At 45.1% G+C, this 23,341-nt stretch overlaps 1 protein-coding gene across 4 annotated transcripts in view; it reads left to right on the plus strand.

The window, feature by feature from the left end:
• Positions 1-23,341, plus strand: part of LOC115480836 (apoptosis-inducing factor 3-like) — a 123,873-nt gene that overhangs the window by 48,538 nt on the left and 51,994 nt on the right. For all 4 annotated transcript variants that reach the window (XM_030219767.1, XM_030219769.1, XM_030219770.1 and 1 more), the window contains 5 exons: positions 9,761-9,962; positions 14,529-14,638; positions 15,422-15,531; positions 17,417-17,461; positions 22,827-22,923. In XM_030219767.1, the coding sequence (XP_030075627.1) occupies positions 9,761-9,962; positions 14,529-14,638; positions 15,422-15,531; positions 17,417-17,461; positions 22,827-22,923 (564 nt within the window). The remainder of the gene's footprint in view (positions 1-9,760; positions 9,963-14,528; positions 14,639-15,421; positions 15,532-17,416; positions 17,462-22,826; positions 22,924-23,341) is intronic.

The raw sequence follows: 23,341 nt of genomic DNA on the forward strand, positions 1-23,341 counted from the left end.
ACCTGGGGCAATGGAGAGTTAAGTGACTTACCCAGAGTCACATGGAGCTGGAGTGGGAATCAAACCCAGTTCCCCAGGACCAAAGTCCACCACTCTGACCACTAGGCCACTCCTTCCTCCTTTCCCCAACATATCTGAAAAAGTCTATTCGTCTCTCTGTACATCTCTTTTCATTTTTTTCTTTTGCCTCTACTTTTCCTAGCTGTATTTTTCTCTTCATTTCTTTGAGTTTTAGCCAGTAATATTTTCTGTGTTCATCGTCTTGGCATTCTGTATTTGATGAAAGCCACTTCTTTTGCCTAAATTATCTTCAGTTTCATAAAGGTTTAAAGACCTTTCATTTTAGTACATTTTATGATTTTAATTAGTGAAATTTTTGAATTTAGTTTCTTTCTTAAGGGTAAGTTACTTGTCTTTAGGGATTTGCTGTTTATCCACTTTGATTCCTGGGTAGATATAAGCGGGATAAAAGTACCAAAAGAGAAGAGAAGGATATCGGCTTCCTGTTTCACTTGTTTTTGTTTACGTTAGGATCTGTTGCCTTGTGTATAGCTTCTTTCAGCTTGGACCACTGTCCTTCCACTTCTCCTGTCTACCCTTCCCGTCAGCTCCTTTTTCAGGTAACTCCCCCATTCTACTGAAGTCAGCAGATCTGAGATCCAGTACCCATGAATTTTGTGTGTCTGCTCGCTGTTATAGTTCTTGTATCAATAGAGAATCCACAAAGAACTCAAAGAAGACCCACGGATACTTTGTAAAACAAACAGAAAAGTGGGCACAAAACCAGGAGTCCCAGAGACTGGATCACAGTAAAGCTAAAACCAAATTTTATTAATTAGTATATTTGACTCGACACGACCGTTGTGATTCGGCCAAAAGGCCTGCATCAGGAGTCTAAATACTAAGGTAGACAGCTAATGATGATCCAGAATAAGAAATACTGGCGAATAGTCTATAAATGGTCTTAAAAAAGACCTTTGTATCGAATCGTGGAACGGATCACTTGCGTGAAGGGTTCAGCAGTAAATTTGAAGAAACAGCTGATGGCAAATGACAGCCCTTCTGGCTTCCTCCTGTTTCTCGTGCTGTCATTTGCCATCAGCTGTTTCTTCAAATTTACTGCTGAACCCTTCACGCAAGTGATCCGTTCCACGATTCGATACAAAGGTGTTGAGTCAAATATACTAATTAATAAAATTTGGTTTTAGCTTTACTGTGATCCAGTCTCTGGGACTCCATAGTTCTTGTATCAAACCATATTGTAGAGGAATTGCTACTGTCTAGGTGGGAGCCACAAGGAGACAATAATTTTCCAGATCTAAGACTGAACTTCTAGAAGGGATTGTCCTGTGACTCGGGTCAATTTTCAAGGCAGCCGTCAAGAAATTGCTACTAATTGGGTTTCTTGTGTCCTGGATTGGCCACTGTTGGAAGCAGGAGATGGGGATAAATGGACCATTGGTCTGACCTAGTATAGCTACTCTTACATTCATACGATTTATTTAAATGCCGTTTGCAGCATTTAAATAAATTCATAGATTCAGCCCCACTTCACACATGGTGAGCGGTGCTGAATTTACTTATTTCATCACAGACCACCACCTCTTACCTGCATCCTACCAGTATTCAGCTGTCATAAAAATAATGTATGGTTCCCGCCCTCGCTGTACTGTGGGTCTACCACTAGGGGGCAGAGGAGTCTCATTGGATGCAGACTCCAATCCATGACTGCTGAACTTAACTCTATCACTGCTGAGCATTGGGTGGATCCTGGTAGGATCAGAGGGTCTGGTAGGGGAGGACTTACTGGGGCAGGATTATTCTGTCAGGGGGATGGGGTTTGACTTGGGGGAATTTGAGGGGGTCCCATCTCCAAGGAAGGGATTGCAGGAGGGGGCTCAGATCTTTGGGGGGATTGAGAGAGAGGATCAAATAGTTGGGGGCATAGGAGCTAACTTTTCAAAATTACTGGGGGTGCTAAGCCCAGTGGAAATAACCCCTCCCTGGACACATACAAGGAATTTTCTCAATATTGGGGGTGCTCAAGCACCCACAGAGTCGGCTCCTATGATTGTGGGGGTGGGGAATGTGTTTGGGGGAGGGTGCTCTGCCACAGCTTTACACTATTTATTTTTGTTATGTATGGACTGGGTCCCCACTGCGTTACCTGCAGGGCAGATACTGTGTAATTATCACACGGTCTTTACAATTACTGCACCTTAAGGTTTGCAAAAACCTACCACACTTTAGTGCAAGGCTTTTGGTCCTATAATGTGAGATGGCCTTCCTGGTCATTTGAGACTCTGTGACAATATCCATCAGTTTAAACATTTTCTCAAAACTCATTGTTTTGTAAAAGCTTTTTTTGGAGGAATGAAGTGTTTTCTGTCAGAGATGATGTTAGAAGGTTATGTTAGAGCTAGATCCAGTTTATTGATACTGTTTGTCTGATTTAGTATGCTTTTATTTTGTGTGTTTGACTGTTACCGGCTTTGGTCAAAGCAGGATACAAATGTGAAAATAAATCAAATCAATCAGGTTTTCAGGATATCCACAATGAATATGCATGAGAAAGATTTGCCTGCACTGCCGCCATGGTCTGCATATTCATTGTGGATATCCTGAAAACTGGACTGGCTGAGTGTGACCCGAGGACTTTAGTAAAAGAGCCCCATGGCTAAGCTCTGGAACTTGTTGCCAGAGGATGTGGTAAAAGCATTTAACATTTCTGGGTTTAAAAAAAGGTTTGGCCAAATTTCTGGAGGTAAAGTCTATAAACCATGATTAAGATAGACCTGGAAAAGCCCACTGTTATCCCTGGGATCTGTAGCGTAGAATCTTCCTGCTCTTTGGGACTTTGCCAGGTACTTGTGACCTGGACTGGCCTCTGTTGGAAGCACTTCGTAACGCTGAACATGTTAGATAGCACCAGCTCCCTGTGTACTCTACTGTTACTGGCCCATTCCTCAAGTGAACTTCATTTACTGCTCACTCAACTGTTTTCTGACCTTGTTGGTCACTTTAAAGCCTGTTCCTAGTGCATTGATTGTACTACTAAATGCCCCCTAGTTTAAATGAATTTGTTTATTTAATTTTTGTATATACTATCTGCAAGCCCAAAAGCTATGAAAGTGATGTACATTCAGGTACAGTAGATATTTCCCTGCCCCTGAGACAATGGAGAATTGAGTGACTTACCCAAGATCACAAGGAGCTGTAGTGGGATTTGACCTGGGCTCCCCTGGTTCTCTGTCCATTGCGCTAACCATCAGTCCACTTCTCCATTCCCAGTATCTTACTACTACTACTATTTAACATTTCTAAAGCGCTACTAGGGTTACGCAGTGCTGGCAGCCTCCCTAGCCCAGTTCTCAGGTCATGCAATCTACTTTAATAATGGCAGATAAAGACCAGGGGGTCATTCTATAAACAGGTGGGTACCTGGTAGGATTCTATTCTGTAAGGGAACGTCGGTGCCTATTTTCTGTTACAGAACACTAGGGTAACTGAAAATGTTAGGCCAGAGGACTTCCATCAGCCATAGAGCTATGAGGATGGTACTGTGCCTGAACGTAACTCACACTGACATACTACTGAATAGGTTTGAGCTATATCCAAATCCCCATTCATTCAGAACGAAGACCACTGACCATTTTAGTAGCCGTCCTCTGGACCGACTCCCTCCTGTTTATATCTTTTTGAAGGTGCGTCTCCAGAATTGTACACAATATTCTAATGAGTCTCACCAGAGTCTTATTCAGGGGCATCATCACCTCCTTTTTCCTACTGGCCATTCCTCTCCCTATGCACCCAAGCATCCTTCTAGCTTTCGCCATCGCCTTTTCCACCTTAAGATCATCACATACGACCACACCCAAGTCCCACGCCTCTTTCATTCACAAAAGTTCTTCAAACCCCAAACTGTACCCATCCTTCAGGTTTTTACAGCCCAAATGCATGACTCTGCCCGAGTCACTCCTTGTGCGTGTGAGTGAGACTAACAAGTTAGTTACTCTTTCAGTTTTGCCCACTGCTGTTGTATGTCCCCTGGTCTCCTTAAGACCCTCCGTAAAACGACTTTGGTACTGGACCAAGCTGAGGACACTTTCAGTATATTGTTGTCGTTCTTGAGAGACTTATCATGTTAAGGATTATTCTAGTGAAAGCTAATGGCAGAATTGCAGTTTGTAAGTACTGATAGCTGAAAGCTACATAATTTACTTTATTTTCTATAGCCCTGTTTCTTAAAATAGTTTTTATGTTTTACTTTAAAGGCCAAGCTGTAAGAGAAGCATAGTAGCTCCCGGCCTTGTACAGATCTCAGAATGGTTACAAGTTTCTCAATGTGAACAGTGAGTTTCATGTGAATTTGTGATGTGTAGCTCGTCAGTCCCAGATTATTCACTGAAGATGAAAACTTCTGTGGGGAAAAATAAAATGCAATAACTAATGTAAAAAAATAATATCAGATGGTGGTGATACCTGGAATGCCCTCTTGCGGGACGTGGTGGAGATGAAAATGGTAACGGAATTCAAACGTGTAGGAAAAACTGAAAGGAATCCTGAATGGATGACACGGAACCAAACAAGCTTAGTTAGTGGAGATCAGGAAGCAACACCGGTAATTGGGAAGCAAAGCCAGTCCTGAGCAAGACTTCTACGGTCTGTGCCAGTGGCATAGCCAAGGGTGGGCCCAGGCCCACCCACTTTGGACTCAGGCCCAGCCAGTAGCAGCCTGCCTATAATGTGGCTTGCAGGGATCCCCAAGCCCCACCAGCTGAAAACTGCCAACAACTGTCCCTCCTGCAGACCTTGTAAATTGCAGATCTTTGCCTGCAGCGATCAGCGACTGATTCATGCTATGGGGCCAACATGAGCAGTGCGTATTAGTTGCTGTTCGCTGCCGGTGAAAATCTGCTATTTAAAAGGTATCTGGGAGAGAGGAGATGGCATGCAGGTGAGAGAAGGAGAGACCAAATCACCTGCGGGATGGGGCGGGGTTCTTCTGCCTACCTATCTTGGGCCCAGGCCCACCCAGAATTGGGTGTCTGGCTATGCCCCTGGGTCTGTGTCATGAAAATGGCTAGACAGATGCAGCTTCAGAAGTTGGAGAACAAGGCCAGTGCCGGGCAGACGTCTACAGTCTGTGGCCTTATCGTTCCTAAATAGATTCGGATGGGCTGGACTGGAGCTGTTCGGGGGCTTCAACGTTAACTGCAGAAATTTTCGAGCAAACTTCCATGGTCTTTGCCTGGAAAATGGCAAGGACAAATCAAGACCAGGTATACATGTGAAGTATCACATAGGATAAGTAATGAGTTTATCTTGTTGGGCAAACAGGTCTTTATCTGCCGTCATCTACAATATTTTACTAACGCTAAGCCTGTGCTAAGTAAATGCCAGTGGCCCATAGGTACAAAATTGGACATGAAGCGTTTAGCACACATTAGGCTTGTGTAAAAAAAAGTCCCAAAGTAAATGACTGTATCTTAAGAATATTTGTATTTCCTTTGATGGTTTGTAGGAAATATTTAGGCTTCTCTTGTTCAGCCCCAGGGTTAGTGTTCTGGGTGTTACACAAATGAACATTGTCAAACGCTGAGAAGCAGAGCCCTAAACCCTGAGCCTCTCCTTTATTTTGCAAATATTTACTGCTGAAGTTTATAACGCTTTAAAGATAAAACCAGCCGAGAAGAAATCCTGCCTTGCTAGAAGCCTTTCGTGCAATGAGTACTATACTGCCCGGCCCAACCCCTGCTTTTGTAAGGTGCCAACCTCAGGTAGACAGTGTTCCAGGCCGGAGACCTGAATTAACCCAAAGTTCAGCTGCTTTTCAGTACTCGACTTTCCAAATCCAAATTTAGATGTGATTGGCAGGTGCTGTGAGTTATGGGGCTTTACAAGGGGGCTGGGTAAAAACCTTCAACCTTACACCCTTCCCTCAATTATCCAGGGGCATAGCCAGACCTGCCTTTCTGCGTGGACCCAGAGTTAACCAGGATGGGTCCTACCCACTCCAACCCCCGTACTTCCCATCCATCCCTTCTGCCCCTAGTCACATGTCTCCATCTTTCTCCCTCTTCTCTGCCTCAGATCCAGCATCTACTCCTGCCAACCCCCTCCTACCCATCTCTCTGTCTGAACCCCCTCCCCGGTCTACCTCAGAGCCATTGCCAGCCCTGCAGGCTTCTCTCCACTGTTCCCCGACAGTGATGAAACAGGAAGTGACATCATTGAGTGTGGGACACAGTAGAAAGACGCCTATAGGGCCGGCACAGGTTGCCTATAGAAATTGCCACCACTGGCGATGCCTTTGAGGTAGAACAGAGGCTGGGGGGGGGGGGGGAGAGGTTCAGAGAAAGACAGGCAGATGCTGGGCTGTGAGTGCAGAAGAGGAAGAGAGGGGAGAGAGGCGCCATTACTGAGGTATTTTGGGATCCTCATGGACTACTAGACTCCAATGCAATTATCTATCAGGCCCTTAATCCCCACAATGACATCATCCTTTTAAATATTGGACGGAGGGAGGGGTCTGTATGCGTGTGTGTGTTTGTGTGTATGCGTGTGTCTGTGTGTCACCACCCTTTTATGCAGGTAAAATTGTGCATTGATGGTTGTTTGCTGCCTTCTAGAAGGCGCTGACCTAGGAGTCTGCTTAGTTGTGTCTACCTGTTGGACTGGTTCTGAGTGAAGAAGTGGCTTCCCTGATCCTGAGTGCCTTCTGCTAACACTAGGCTAAGCCTCCACTGATTTTTTAATTTTTCAATATCATATTTATTTACTTCAATAAATGGCCAATACAAAGAACAAAGTCTACATAAGTCGCAAAGTTACCATAATCAAGAAGATCAACAAAGCCCAGAATCAAATACAAGAAACAATAGTTTTTGTTTAAATGCCCCCCCCCCCCCAAAGTACAACAAACCACAATCTTAAGCATTCAGGATGTGGCTGCAAGCCACTGGTGTCGGTGTCACAGAAGGGTGCCCAGACCCGAAGAAAAGGTTCTCCATTAGAGGAAGCTGGATCCGGGATACCTCTGTGTCCCAAAGCACAAGGCTGAATCATGGTTGACCTCCAGTGAGATACTGTGGGGTTATCCAGAGTGAGCTATAATTGTACGATCACCTTCTTGGCCATCGAGACAGCACGCCGTAGGAAGGAAGGCACTTATCTCCGAAGGAGGATTCCCCCGCAGCCAAAAGATATCGAACAACTGGCGACAGGAAGGAGTCCAACCAAGTTTCCAAAATGAGGAGACATGGGAAATGAGTTGAGTCCAGAAATGCTGTATGTCCGGGAAAGACCAAAACATATGTCCCAGTTGGCCCCACACCCTTGACACTTAGGACACATGAGCTGTAGGTCATCAGCAAATACTAGAACTTTAACCGTTAAAAAAGGGAGAGTCACACCCGATACATCGGTGTTGAGCTGAATCAAACGAAGATGTTCAAGGTAAACAAGAGAGAGAGGACAGCCCTGCCTGGTACCTCTTTGAACATCAAAGGTGGTTGTGTGCATACTGTTCACAAGTAAGGCCACCTTGGGATTGGTGTATAAAATCTGCACTGCAGTGAGGAACCACCCCTCCCCCCATACCAATATACTGAAGGGCCTGAAATAAATATTCCCACTCGCCTCCACCTACCCTCCTCTCCTCTTTCCTCTACACATTAATTGATTTGATTTGCTTACTTTATTTATTTTTTGTCTATTAGATTGTAAGCTCTTTGAGCAGGGACTGTCTTTCTTCTATGTTTGTGCAGCGCTGCGTATGCCTTGTAGCGCTATAGAAATGCTAAATAGTAGTAGTAGTAGTCTCTTGTAACCAGAGCTAATATTTGATGGTATAATGCCTAGGCCACCAATAAGAGCCAACCTCATCAGTGATGTCACAATGGATTGATTGTCCTATACTTGGCTCTTTTTTATTACATAGCTCTTTGAGCAGGGACTGTCTTTCTTCTATGTTTGTGCAGCGCTGCGTACGCCTTGTAGCGCTATAGAAGTGATAAATAGTAGGTTAGTAGTCTCTTGTAACCAGAGCTAATATTGTGATGTCATAATGCCTCAGTCCACCAATAAGAGCCAACCTCATCAGTGATGTCCAATGCTTGATTGTCCTATACTTGGCTCACTTTTATTACATAGCTCTTGAGCAGGGACTGTCTTTCTTCTATGTTTGTGCAGCGCTGCGTATGCCTTGTAGCGCTATAGAAATGCTAAATAGTAGTAGTAGTAGTAGCAGAAAAAGCAAATTAAAACCTAATAATGGAACTAACATGAAACATTATCAGAAATTAAAACATTTAACAGCGCTGCAGAACAACCATGTAACTGAAAAATGATAAATGTTATTACAGTACAAATGATACCATAATAGACAGAAAAAGAAACATTCAAATAACATAGATATGATATCAGAATAATACCAATTAAACACCAAAGCCGCAGTAAGCCCAATGCGGGCTTACCACTCACTAAAAGGGAAGTACCGCTGGGCTACCGCAGCAGCCCGAGCCCCCCCCCCCCTCCATGCACTCCATTTTCCATTAAGTGTTTCATATTATATCTATGTCATTTGAATGTTCTAATGTCTGCTTATTAGGGGGTCCTTCTAGGTGTTTTTATTTTTGTATCGCCAGTGTGTACCCAGTGGTAATAGAGCAGTGCCACATTCTGCCAACTTACCGCTGGGGTAGTGTGGGAGCCCTGACCACCAACTCAATGGGTGTTGGTAAGTGCTCCCACCCAAAATGGGAGCTTCGGTGCGCATCAAAAACACGCACTGATGCCCGCACAGACTCCCTTTTGCCGCAGCTTCATAAAAGGACCCCCTAATAAGTAGACATTAGAACATTAAAATAACATAGATCTAACACAATGTCAGCATAATACCAGCGAAACACCTAATAGACAATAGAACATTCAAACTGAAGATATAATATAATACCATCATAATACCAATGGAACACCTAATAAGCAGACATTAGAGCATTAGAATAACATAGATAACATGCTAATTCTGTTCATACAATAAAATGAGATATATTACTGTGTAGCTGATGGACCAAGTGCAGATATAGAGAGGTCAAGAAGGGTAGAGCAGAGTTAACTGGCTGAACTCAAGGCAAATTACGTGTACAGTTAAAGAAGATATGAGGAATAGGTCTAAGTTACAGGTTGTGTAGCCAGCTAGTCCAGGGTCGGAGGGAGTGTAAAATCCATAAGACATTATTAAGATGGACTTGGGGAAAATCCAGTGCTTATTTCTAAGATAAGCAGCATAATAATGTATCGCATTGTTTTGGGATCTTGCCAGGTATTTGTGACCTGGATTGGCCATTGTTGGAAACAGGATGCTGGGCTTGATGGACCTTCAGCCTGTCTCTGTATGGCAATACTTATGTACTTATGTACTTATGTATTAAAGGCTTGGGAGAAGAGCCAGGCTTTCACCTGCTTCCTGAAGTAGAGGCAGTCTCAAGTTAGATGTAGCCCCTCTGGGTGTAAGTTCCAAAGTGTGGGGGGCTCCTGAGAAGGCTGCGGGTATCATATCGTGCGGGTATCATATCATGCAATCTCTTTTGATGGTACAGATAGTGATGTTCCTTGGGAGGAGCTTAGAGGCCTCTTAAGGTGTATAAAGGGCAAACATGGTCCATCCATGTCATTAGTGGCTAAGAACAGGCTGTTATGAATGCACCCACTACAGGACACCAATGTCTAACACTGAATCCTTTGCTTCTTCCTACAGTTGAAGTGAAAGTTGAAGTTGTGTTACCTGAAAAGGAGGAGATGTCCCCAAATGGCAAAGCCAGTCCTCTGGCATACAAAGCTAACGGAACCAGCCGGCACTTCCACCTGGAGGAACGTCCCATCACTCTGAACCCCTACCCCAAGGCCAAGGATGTGGTGGAGGCGTCTGTGTGTCATGTGAAGGAGCTGGAGAATGGGCAGTAGGTGCTCACAGATACCATTCTGGGGTTGATGTGACATTTGGAAGGGCAGGAGACATGTCACACTGCATCAGGTTCAGTGCAGAGATATGACACAATCACTGGGACCAGTGCAAACTCTCTTAAATCCAGCCAGAAGAAATTTGATCCAGATTGTATGTATGTGCTGAACATTTCTGGGTCCTGCTCCAGAAGGGTTTCAAACTTTCCCTGGTGGGGATGATTTTATCCACAGTATTTGCCCGGATACCTGTGCTTTCATTAGTGCCCCTGTCAAACGTACTCACAGGTTTGTGCCCTGTAGTTCGAAAATGTAAAACTATGCCTGCAGTAGCTTCCTCTGATCTTCCTCCATCCCAGGAACAGTGTAATACTGACTGATACACACATATACGTTATGGGGTGCCAATGAACTCTATTTTATAAACACGCTGAGTTGGGCACTATTTAATGCATAGCACCGGGATTCGCACCCAACTTTAGGCATGAGAATCAACGCCAACTGGTGTAAATCTTCATGTATAAACTAGGCGCAGATCCCCCAAATTCGATAATAGTGAACACCCGTGACCCACCCATGCCTCTCCTATGGCCAAGACGCCTTTTCAGTTGCGTGCTAAAAGATTTAGAACAACATCTAGCAAGATGAGCAGGTAAATCCAAATTGTTGCCAATTGAGTCCAATATTTGATTGTTAGTTGCCCAGTTATTGGTACTGGGTTGCTCGTTACTCAATTAAATTCTGCAGGCCATTGTGAGAATCCAAGAGTCTGGCAGGGATGGTGGGCAAGACGCAAACATTTCACCCACAGGAACGTCTGGTTACCGCCTTCCAGGGTCTAGGAAAAATGCTGTTTAAATACTGGAGGTTGATATTACTACATTTAAGAACGAGTTCGGCAACTGGTCCTGTGTCTTGCGCTCTAGTGTCGTACGCTGCACCTCGTAAGAACTGGCTTCAAATTCCCTCCCACTGGAGCTGCTGAGGCCTGGGAAGAGGCTCCCATCACATCCTGCATCTGCCGAGGGCTTTGTTTATCAAAACAGGTTCAAATCGCAGCATTAACCCAACATTTTTAACAGAGTCCATTTGATGTAAGAAGTGCTAATGTGCTTGTGGTCCTATTATTAAAGCACTTCGCAGTAATTTGCCTATCAATGCAGTGCTAATTGCGTGCTGTTTGTTTTGCTATTTTTCAGGAGGGGACATGTCATGGGTAGGGACTGGGTGTGGAAGTGTTATCCCGCTAACATGTTTGCGCTAATTGGATAACTCAGACTCAATACGGGAGCAGGCCTAGAAGTATTTATGCAGATCTCACGTGCTAATGGAAAAATTAGCACAGGACCTGCCAAAAGAAAAAAGCCCTATTTTGGGGCCAGGTTACCAATGGGCTTAGTGCGTGGCAGGGGCGTAGCTACGTGGGGCCACAGGGGCATGGGCCCCCACACATTGCACCCTGGCCCCCTCTACATTTGACCCCCCCCCTGCTGTTGCCTCCCGCCCCCCCGCCCCACCGCCCCGCCGCCACATCAGGTAACTTGTTTGCTGGCAGGGGTCCCCAATCCCCGCCAGCCAAAGAGTTTTCTTCAGTGCCAGTCAATTCTGGCACCTTCGTTGTGGGATCATCTGTTTCTGATGCCTTATGTCCTGCACTGAGCATGTAGCCCCTTGCAGGACGTAAGGTGTCAGAAACAGATGATCCCACAAGAAAGGCACCGGAGTCGACCAGCGCTGAAGAAGACTCTTCGGCTGGCGGGGATTGGGGACCCCTGCCAGCAAACAAGGTACCTGATGCGGCGGCGGGGCAAGAGGCGGGCGGCAGTGGGGGGGGGGTTTGCAGTGGCGGTCCAAAGTAGCGGGGGGGGGGGGGGTGCGGTCCAAAGTGGCGGGGGGGGGGGGGCGGTGGCGAGGAGGGGGGTTGGCGGCGCGGGGAGGTGGCTAAACAGTGCCCCCCACCTTGGGCTCTGGCCCCCCCTCCTGCTCAGGTCTGGCTACGCCCCTGGTGCGTGGGAAAGCCCTGCGATAAAAGGCTCCTTTCAGACAGATGCTCTGCAATTAGCCTCTCTGAAAACTGACTAGGGCTGAGTTTTTGCTCAAAATTTCACGAAACTCTTAAAAAGCAGGTGACAGGAGGGATAGATTTCAGGTGGGGGGAAAAGTTAGGCGCTGAGCACCGACTTTCAGCACCAGGGCGCTTCAATGAGACTCATGAACGTAGACAAATGAATGGCCTACATTTAGGTGACTATTCAGCTGAAAACTTAAGCTCCTAGATTTGACTGAAAATTTAGGGACCTAACGTAAGAACTTTAGCTTTTTTCGAAAACAAATAATGATATGCAAAACCTGCTGGAACATGTTAGTACTAACCCCTTTCCTGCTTTTGGCATTGTGTCCTCACTAAAGTTTGGGTGGGATTTACCTGCAGAAACAGAGAATGTGCTAAGGGAAAGGGAAATGGGATTTGATCTACTGCCTTTCTGGGGTTTTTGCAACTACATTCAAAGCGGTTTACATATATTCAGGTACTTATTTGTACCAGGGGCCATAGGAGCCAATTTTTCAAAATGATTGGGGGGTGCTGAAATTTTATTTTTACAGGTGGTGCATTCCATGCCCCCCTCTACCCCCTCCCCCCACCCCGTCCCCTCCGCCCTCTCCCTCCGCGTTCCAGCTCCCCTCTCCCTCCCTCAGAGTTCTAGTCCCTTTCGCCTCCTCCCTCCCTACCCCTGGGCAGATGTAAAAATTCTCTGAATAGTCTTAGGAAAACGCACCCTCCTGATACATTGTCAATCATCCACTCTCTGTAGCCAAAATCTAGGCATCCATGGAACTGCGCAGGGGAACCTACTTTTAAGTGTCAGTCGTCCATATTTTTACAAACAGCCTTATCTTTTTATAGAAACATTTTCTTTCATCATTTTGCGCACAGATTTATTGGGGGTAATTGTTTTATAAACAAGGCCCCAGTGCTTGTGTACAAATCATGCACGCTAAGCTCAGTGGGAACCAGTGTTGCCAGGTGGGCGGTTTTCCCGCCCAATTGGGCGGTTTTCCGTGACCCGCCGCAGGAAATTTTTGCCCGTGGCGGGTTGCGGTTTTTTGGGCTTGTTTTGGGGTCTTTCGGCGGTTTTTTTAGCGGTTTTTCAGGCCGCGGGGGCGTGGCTAGTGACATTTTGGGCGGGGTTAGTGATATTCTGGGTGGGGCCGATGACGGGGAGGCGGGGTCGTGATGGAAGAGGCGGGGCCGATGACGGCGGGGGCGGGGTTGATGACGGCGGGGGTGGGGGTGTCAGGGGCGGGGTTTGACTTTGGGCGGGTTTTGGGCTGGTTTGGGTGGGGAAAAAGTTTTCCACCTGGCAACCCTGGGGGAACTTGCAGAATAGTGTAAGTCTCACATGCAACTGTGCAAATGTCAGTATTCTAAGCACTGAAAATCCCATTCTACCCTTATAAAATTATCCTCAGTAGCAGAGGCGTAGCCAGACAACAGATTTTAGGTGGGCCTAGACAAGTGGGTGGGCACCAAGTGTTCTCCCTCCCCCCAACCACCACCAGAAAAATATCTCAGCTGGCGGGAAAATGCTTCTTTCTATCTTGGGGGTCTGCAGCAGGAATGTGCTGAAAACTGAGAATGCGCAGATGCTGGTATCGTAGAGAGTAGTGTCTTCAGCTGGCCGAGCTTGGGATCCCCACCAGCTACCGCTAAACGTGTGCTACTGTTGGATGGGCCTGAGCCCTAAACGGGTGGGTCCTGGCCCACCAAGGCCCACCTGTGGCTATGCCACTGCTCAGTAGCCAAGATTCACCCTGACGAACAGAGATATAATTCCCGGCTCCCAAGCGGTGGAGCATTGCAGAACCAGCGCCCATCACACCTGAGGCATAAGAGTTTTAACTGACATAGAAACATGACGGCAGATAAAGGCCATATGACCCATCCAGTCTGCCCATCCTCTGTAACCCCCAATTCTTCCTGTTCCTAAGCGATCCCATGCCTTTTTAAATTCTGGAACAGTCCTCGACTCCACCATGACATTATTTTTACGGTCCTGTTATTTCATTCATTTGTTTTTCACAGAGCTGTAGCGAAGGGAGCTGACACCCAGGGCGGGTCGCCGCTGCGCACCCCCCCCCCGGGTGCAGCACGGCGCATCCTCCTCCCGCTGGAGCGCACCCCCCCTGAGTGCATACCCCCCCCGGAGCGCATACCTGCGGCGAGGGACGAGCGGGAGGGCCGATCCGCCCCGACTGCACGTTGCTGGGGTGTGTCGGCTCCGTTCTGGTTCACTGCTCTCTCTGTCCCAGAACAGGAAGTAACCTGTTCCGGGGCAGAGAGGGCAGTGCACCAGCGCGGAGCCGACACCCCCTAGCGGCGTGCACCCGGGGTGGACCGCCCCCCCCCCGCCCCCCCTTCCTACGCCACTGGTTTTTAATAATCAACAGAAAATTTACTGACAGCTGGCAGCCCTGGTCTCCTCCCTCCTTGTGCGCATCATGGCTGCTTGTGAAACAGTTTGCACGTGCAGCTCTGGAGCAAACTTTCTTCTGCTTTCATGTAGGATGCGAGAGGTGGACCTGGGCTGTGGCAAAGCCCTTCTGATCAAACAGAACGGAGAATACTACGCCATGGGACACAAGTGTCCACATTACGGGGCACCACTGGTGAAAGGTGAGAAATCTCTGATCCTACCACTTTACGTGGGAAATAATGGTCGGCTTACAGAATTTGGGATCACTGTCTAGATAACTCTGTTGGTTGGAGGGATACCCAGATATTTAGTGTCGCTATCCGGATAACTCTGGCGGGTGGTGGTAATATCCACATATTTAGTGTCGCTATCCGGATAACTCTGGCGGCTGGTGGTAATATCCACACATTTGGGGTCCCTATCCGGATAACTCTGGCGGCTGGTGGTAATATTCACATATTTGGTGTTGCTATCCGGATAACTCTGGCAGGTGGTGGTAATAGCCACACATTCGGTGTCGCTATCCGGATAACTCTTGCGGGTGGTGGTAATATCCACATATTCGGTGTCGCTATCCGGATAACTCTGGCGGGTGGTGGTAATATCCACATATTCGGTGTCGCTATCCGGATAACTCTGGCGGGTGGTGGTAATATCCACATATTCGGTGTCGCTATCCGGATAACTCTGGCGATTGGAGGTAATATCCACATATTTGGTGTCGCTATCCAGATAACTCTGGCAGGACGTGATATATCCAGATATCTAGTGTCGCTGTCCGGCTGTTGCTGAACATAAAAATATATCAGGACACAAAATACTTCCATCCAATAATCTGTTTTGGGTCTGGGAAGGCCTCTCTTCTGAGAATTTGGTACCTTAACCCACGTTTGGCTTTCTGGTCAGCGAAGCAAACTCTTATCCTGGACAGAAAGACGCAGCTGTGAGAACAGTTATTGTAACTGGCCGTCTCTGTCTTGCAGGAGTGCTGTCCAGAGGAAGAATTCGCTGCCCCTGGCACGGTGCCTGCTTCAGTATTGGCACTGGGGACATCGAGGACTTTCCAGGATTAGATGGTTTGCCAAAATTTCAGGTGCATTTTCTATAAAACAATTCAGAGAGATGCCTGTCAAAGGGTCAGTTTCAGGAATGTGGAATTTATTTAACATGGGAATCTCTGGGGCTTCATGTGGCTTCAGTAGTTCTGTCTATGAGAACATCTTGTAAAGGGGTCCTGATTAGCTCTTAAATAACGTAAAACCAACAAAATAACACAGCTTTAGTAACACTCCACATTTCTGGCACTGGCTCAAGGCGGAATTGTAGCTTAATCCTCCTTGTTTATCATACAAAAAACTAATTTTAGCAATATATCACAACAGTGATACAAACTTGATATACAGCCTTTCACAGTTACCTCTACTACTACTACTTAACATTTCTAGAGCGCTACTAGGGTTACGCAGCGCTGTACAAGTTAACAAAGAAGGACGGTCCCTGCTCAAAGGAGCTTACAATCTAAAGAACGAAATGTCAAGTTGGGCAGTCTAGATTTCCTGGGTAGAGGTTAGGTGCCGAAGGCGACGTTGAAGAGGTGGGCTTTAAGCAGAGATTTGAAGATGGGCAGGGAGGGGGCCTGACGTATGGGCTCGGGGAGTTTGTTCCACGCATGGGGTGAGGCGAGGTAGAAAGGGCGGAGCCTGGAGTTGGTGGTGGTGGAGAAGGGTACTGAAAGGAGGGATTTGTCCTGAGAGTGGAGGTTACGGGTAGGAACGTAAGGGGAGATGAGGGTTGCGAGGTAAGGAGGGGCTGCAGATCGAGTGCATTTGTAGGTTAGTAGCAGAAGCTTGAACTGAATGCGGTACCTGATCGGAAGCCAATGAAGTGACTTGAGGAGAGGGGTAATATGAGTGTATTGGTCCAGGTGGAAGATAAGGCGTGCAGCAGAGTTCTGAACGGACTGAAGGGGGGATAGGTGGTTAAGTGGGAGACCAGTGAGGAGTAGGTTGCAGTAGTCAAGGCGAGAGGTAATGAGAGAGTGGATGAGAGTTCGGGTGGTGTGCTCCGAGAGGAAAGGGCGAATTTTGCTAATGTTATAGAGGAAGAAGCGACAGGTCTTGGCTATCTGCTGGATATGAGCAGAGAAGGAGAGGGAGGAGTCGAAGATGACACCGAGGTTGCGGGCAGATGAGACGGGGACGATGAGGGTGTTATCAACCGAGATGGAGAGTGGAGGGAGAGGAGAAGTGGGTTTGGGTGGGAAATAAAATCAATAAAATCAATAAAATCAAAGCGGTTTACATTTCAAATCAAAACAGAGAACAGGAAAGGACCACCAAATTATTGACAGAACACTGTAAACCGTTTTGATTTGAGCACAAGTAAAACGGTATATCAAATGGAATAAATGATAAAGTGATTGTGAAAGGGAAAAAACAACCCATTGCAGATCAACACCGTACATTTAACGTGATGCTTTCATCTATCTCCCATATATACACAGGAAATGTTCCTGACTCATTCCCTCTATGGTTCAGCTCTTCATTTCTAACTTTCCAGTCCTTCCAAGGTTACATACATATAATGCATTCAGCGCTGCGTACATCTAGTAGCGCTATAGAAACGATTAGTAATAGTGGTAGTTGGAGTACTACTACTACTTAACATTTCTAAAGCGCTGCCCGGGTTACGCAGCGCTGTACAATTTAACAAAGAAGGACAGTCTCTGCTCAAAGGAACTTACAATCTAAAGGACAAAAAGTGTTCACCTTCCCTGAGATCGTAACAATAAACCTGCTCATAAAAGGTTAGACACCTTACAAAAATCAATTCCCACAGGTAATGCTCAGCTTTATCTTTTACTGACAAGTAATATAACATGAGAATAACATACTTCCTGTTAAGAAATTCTTTAAAAAGTCGCTCACCAATTTCGCTTGGAAGTGTAACTATTTTATTGGGTTTTTTTTTTCATTTAGGTGAAAATAGAGAAGGAGAGAGTTTATATTCGAGCAAGCAAACAGGTGAGAAGAGTCTGTGTGAATCCATGACAGCAAGGTCTGGAGAGAATGAGAGGGGGAAATGAAGCAGGACCATTATCTCTTCCACAGGGAAACATTTTGCATTTCATTTAGCCTTTTTTAAAACCAATTTTAGAGCTTTTGAAAACGTTTTCAGACATTTGTGTTAATAGCACAATGTTTTATATGCGTGAGAACATTTTCACTCATGTTAATTCACAGGTCACTGGATGTTATTTTGATTTTGAGAGCATTAAGAGGCCCTTTTTTCTGACTTGTGGTAGTTTTAAGGGGGTAATTTTATAAGACGGGCACCTCCTTTTAGGCACCCTGACACTGTGCAGTGACAGCATAACTCTGTAATGGCACCTGACGCCTGGATTCTGTTATAGAAATACCTAGTACAATCTGGTATCAGAGTGCCTGAAATTTAGGTACCTGCATTTGCACCAACCTAAATGTGCCTGAATGCAACAGGGACGTGAGTTGCTACTATTTGGGATTGGCCACTGTTGGAAGCAGGAAACTGGGCTAGATGGACCATTGGTCTCATCCAGTATAGTTATTCTTATATGTTTGCATGAGTAACTTGCAGTATTCTGTAAGTGACGCAAGTACATAAGAACATAAGAATAGCCATACTGGGTCAGACTAATGGTCCATGTAGCCCAGTATTCTGCTTCCAGTAGTGGCCAATCCAGGTCACAAGTAACTGGCAGAAACCCAAACAGTAGCAACATTCCATGTAGAACCCCAAAGAGTAACACGATTCTGGAATCCCAAAGAGTAGCAACATTCCATTCAGAATCTCACATAGTAGCAACATTCCATGTAGAACCCCAAAGAGCAACAACATTCCATTCAGAATCTCAAACAGTAGCAACATTCCATGCAGAACCCCAAAGAGTAGCTACATTCCATTCAGAATCTCAATTAGTAGCAACATTCCATGGAGAACCCCAAAGAGTAGCAACATTCCATTCAGAATCTCATATAGTAGCAACATTCCATGTAGAACCCCAAAGAGAAACAACATTCCATTCATAATCTCAAACAGTAGCAACATTCCATGCAGAACCCCAAAGAGTAGCTACATTCCATTCAGAATCTTAATTAGTAGCAACATTCCATGGAGAACCCCAACGAGTAGCAACATTCCATTCAGAATCTCATATAGTAGCAACATTCCATGCAGAACCCCAAAGAGCAACAACATTCCATTCAGAATCTCAAACAGTAGCAACATTCCATGCAGAACCCCAGAGTAGCAACATTCTATTCAGAATCTCAAACAGTAGCAATATTCCATGGAGAACCCCAAAGAGTAGCAACATTCCATTCAGAATCTCATGTAGTAGCAACATTCCATGGAGAACCCCAAAAAGCAACAACATTCCATTCAGAATCTCATGTAGTAGCAACATTCCATGGAGAACCCCAAAGAGCAACAACATTCCATTCAGAATCTCATGTAGTAGCAACATTCCATGGAGAACCCCAAAGAGCAGCAATGTTCCATTCAGAACCTCATATAGTAGTAATATTCCATGTAGAACCCCAAAGAGTAGCAACATTACATTAAGAATCTGAAATAGTAGCAACATTCCATTCAGAATCTGAAATAGTAGCAACATTCCATGGAGAACCCCAAAGAGTAGCAACATTCCATTCAGAATCTCATGTAAAAGCAACATTCCATGTAGAACCCCAAAGAGCAACAACATTCCATTCAGAATCTGAAATAGTAGCAACATTCCATGCTACCAATCCCAGGGCAAGCTGTGGCTTCCCAATGTCCATCTCAGTAACAGACTATGGACTTTTCCTTCAGGAACTTCTCCAAACCTTTTTTGAAACCAGATACACTAACAGCCATTACCACTTCCTCCGGCAAAGAGTTCCAGAACTTAACTATTCTTTGGGTGAAAAAAATATTTCCTCCTGTTTGTTTTAAAAGTATTTCCATGTAACTTTCTTGCGTGTGCCCTGGTCTTTGTACTTTTTGAAAGAGTAAAAATCGATTTACTTCTACTCGTTCTAAACCACTCAGGATTTGTAGACCTCAATCATATCCCTCCTCAGCCGCCTCTTTTCCAATCTGAGAGAGGATATGATTGAGGTCTGCATGATATGAATGATGTGCCGTAATTGTATCTTTGCATATACCTTATTGATCACAAGCTTTTATTATGTCATCTTGTGGCTTCTGGAATTTACGGGAGGGTTTTAGGTCAGTTCTTTTCCTTCATTATAGACAGAATCTGTTGTGTGTTTTTTTATTCTCTTGTACCACAGGTTTTGGTTTGCTTCAGGGGTCAGTTTTGTTGGTTAGGAGAAGCCTAGTGGTTAGTGCAGTGGACTTTGATCCTGGGGAACTGAGTTCGATTCCCACTGCTGCTGCTTGTGACTCTGAGCGAGTCATTTAACCCCCCATTGCCCCAGGTACAAATAAGTACCTGAATATATGTAAACCGCTTTGAATGTAGCTGCAAACACCTCAGAAAGGCGGTATATCAAGTCCCAGTTCCCTTTCCCTATTTGAGGTTCCACATGGAATGTTGCTACTATTGAGATTCTGTTGCTACTATTTGAGATTCTACATGGAATGTTGCTATTCCACTAGCAACATTCCATATAGAAGCCTGCCTTGCAGATCAGCAACGCAACCGCGCAGACTTCTGTTTCTGTGAGTCTGACGTCCTGTACTCTGGGCAAGTCACTTAACCCTCCATTGCCCCTGGTACAAAATAAGTACCTGAATATATGTAAACCGCTTTGAATGCAGTTGCAAAAACCTCAGAAAGTCTGTATGTGAAGTCCCATTTCCCTTTCGCCTTTTTAATGTGTTCCTAGGTCATTTGGTAGTTCTCATTCAAACATGTGGCATTAATAGATTCAGTTACGCAGGTGATATTCAACCAGTGTTGAGTGTTGACTGTCTTAGGGCCCTGTTTACTAAGCCGCGTTATAGGCGCGTTAGCGTCTTTAACGCATGCTAACCATGTACGCTCGTTAAGTGTGTATGTACCTACAATATTCCATAGTTAGTGCACATGCTAATTGGAGGCATGTTAAAAATGCAAACGCACCTTAGTAAACAAGGCCTTTAGTTCTGACCTTTCACTGTTGAATTTGTGTCTAGATGCAGTGTCCAAATGGCAGGCGGATAATAGACTGAAACTGAATCCCTTAAAGTCCTATTCCAGGCCTGCCCTGGCTCCACAGTTAGCTCAGTCTATCCCTCACCGACCATCTCAGGTTGTATGTTTGACTCAAACCTACCCTTTGACACTCAGTTTTACTGTGTGTGGGTCAGTGTTTTTGTACGGTGTCAGCTTTAGTCTGTTGAATGATTTTCATTACTCAGTTATTCTGAGGATCGACTAAATAATTTACTTCAGGAACCACCAATTTTTGATGAGAATGAGGATGAAACTTTATTTGATAAGTGGCAGGGTCTTTTTGTCAAGGCTCATTCATTAAAGAACTGTGTTCCATTTTTAAAGGCCCGTGGTGCTGTTTTTTTTGTTTGGTTTTCATTACTCTTTACCGTGATCCTATTCTGCCTGGATTACTGTAATTCTTTACACAATGACCTCTATGAAGCGGCTTCAGAACCTGCAAAATGCAGCTGTTCGGTGCTGTTTAACACAAAGAGGTCAGGTCGTATTTCTTCCCTTCTAAAATTTAGAATGAAATTCAGAATTTTGTTGGTAGCTCATAGAGCTTTTATTTTCCAGGGTCCAAGAGAATTTATCAAATCACCAAATTCCTCTTGTCACCCCATGTTCGCTTCAATCACAACATCATCTCTATCTAGTTATCCCTTCACCTGCATTTTAAGACTGCTCGCAGATCAGCGTTCTTCTGTCTCACCCTTGTTCTTTTCAGTTTTCTCCATCTTTACCTTAGGGAAGAATTTTCCTTTAAAAAAAATTTTAAAACAGCATTGAAAACATCTTCCTGTGAGTTGGTCCTTTTAGCACTTATTAAAGCCTATTAATGAGGTAGGAAGATCTTAGATACTTCTCATGCAAAGAGGATGCTGTTATCATCCTGCTTGAATGGATGATGTATCTACTACTACTACTACTACTACTACTATTTAGCATTTCTATAGCGCTACAAAGCATACGCAGCGCTGCACAAACATAGAAGAAAGACAGTCCCTGCTCAAAGAGCTATGTAATAAAAGTGAGCCAAGTATAGGACAATCAAGCCATTGTGACATCACTGATGAGGTTGGCTCTTATTGGTGGACTGAGTCATTATGACATCACAATATTAGCTCTGGTTACAAGAGACTACTACTACTACTATTTAGCATTTCTATAGCGCTACAAGGCGTACGCAGCGCTGCACAAACATAGAAGAAAGACAGTCCCTGCTCAAAGAGCTTACAATCTAATAGACAAAAAATAAATAAAGTAAGCAAATCAAATCAATTAATGTGAATGGGAAGGAAGAGAGGAGGGTAGGTGGGGGCGAGTGGTTACAAGTGGTTACGAGTCAAAAGCAATGTTAAAGAGGTGGGCTTTCAGTCTAGATTTAAAGGTGTCCAAGGATGGGGCAAGACGTAGGGGCTCAGGAAGTTTATTCCAGGCGTAGGGTGCAGCGAGACAGAAGGCGCGAAGTCTGGAGCTGGCAGTAGTGGAGAAGGGCCATTTACTACTACTACTATTTAGCATTTCTATAGCGCTACAAGGCGTACGCAGCGCTGCACAAACATAGAAGAAAGACAGTCCCTGCTCAAAGAGCTATGTAATAAAAGTGAGCCAAGTATAGAACAATCAAGCCATTGTGACATCACTGATGAGGTTGGCTCTTATTGGTGGCCTGAGGCATTATGACATCACAATATCACCTCTGATTACAAGACTACTACTACTACTATTTAGCATTTCTATAGCGCTACAAAGCATACGCAGCGCTGCACAAACATAGAAGAAAGACAGTCCCTGCTCAAAGAGCTTACAATCTAATAGACAAAAAATAAAGTAATCAAATCAATTAATGTGAACGGGAAGGAAGAGAGGAGGGTAGGTGGAGGCGAGTGGTTACGAGTCAAAAGCAATGTTAAAGAGGTGGGCTTTCAGTCTAGATTTAAAGGTGGCCAAGGATGGGGCAAGACGTAGGGGCTCAGGAAGTCTATTCCAGGTGTAAGGTGCAGCGAGACAGAAGGCGCGAAGTCTGGAGTTGGCAGTAGCGGAGAAGGGAACAGATAAGAAGGATGTCATCGAAGATGACAAATGGCTTTAAAGTGAGGCTGTTTCCAGAGATGGGGTTGGGGTGGGGTTGGGGGGCTCCAGAGTGGACTCAGCTAAAGGCTGAGTGCTTTTTCTTAACTGACCTGCAGTTCTGCTTTCAGGCTCTCCAGTCGCAAAGACGGACGAAGGTTATGGCAAAGTGTATCACTCTGAGCAACTATAACACCAGCATCACCAACGTGCTGATCATTGGTGCAGGTACTGGATCTCCGCAGTCACGTCACAGCTCGTTACTGAAACATTATTTATATACGTTGGAAGCAAAGTGAAAGTATGGATGAGACCCTTAACAAAGGGGGAGGAAGAGGTGCCACCCTCCAATAATTCTAGAAAGTTTAATACGTTTAACCAATTCGGTGTTCTTAAAGAAAACGCTTTGAAGAAAGCAAATGAAGGAATAAATAAAATCCAACCCTTGGGCAATTTTGAATACAATCTTTGCAGCACATTTTCAAAGGTTAGCAGGTGTGTAGTTTCCCTTTGAAAATTAGAAGCTGCAAAATCTGTGTGTGGAAAGAAGCCTCATATTTTTCACTTTCTACTTGTGTAGGAAAAGTCAAGTGAAATCAAAATATTTCACGCACAAAGTCCTATCCACAGAAATTCCTCTTTATAA

This window comes from Microcaecilia unicolor, chromosome 11 (genome assembly GCF_901765095.1).
Source record: "Microcaecilia unicolor chromosome 11, aMicUni1.1, whole genome shotgun sequence".
In the NCBI taxonomy this organism is placed as follows: Eukaryota; Metazoa; Chordata; class Amphibia; order Gymnophiona; family Siphonopidae; genus Microcaecilia; species Microcaecilia unicolor.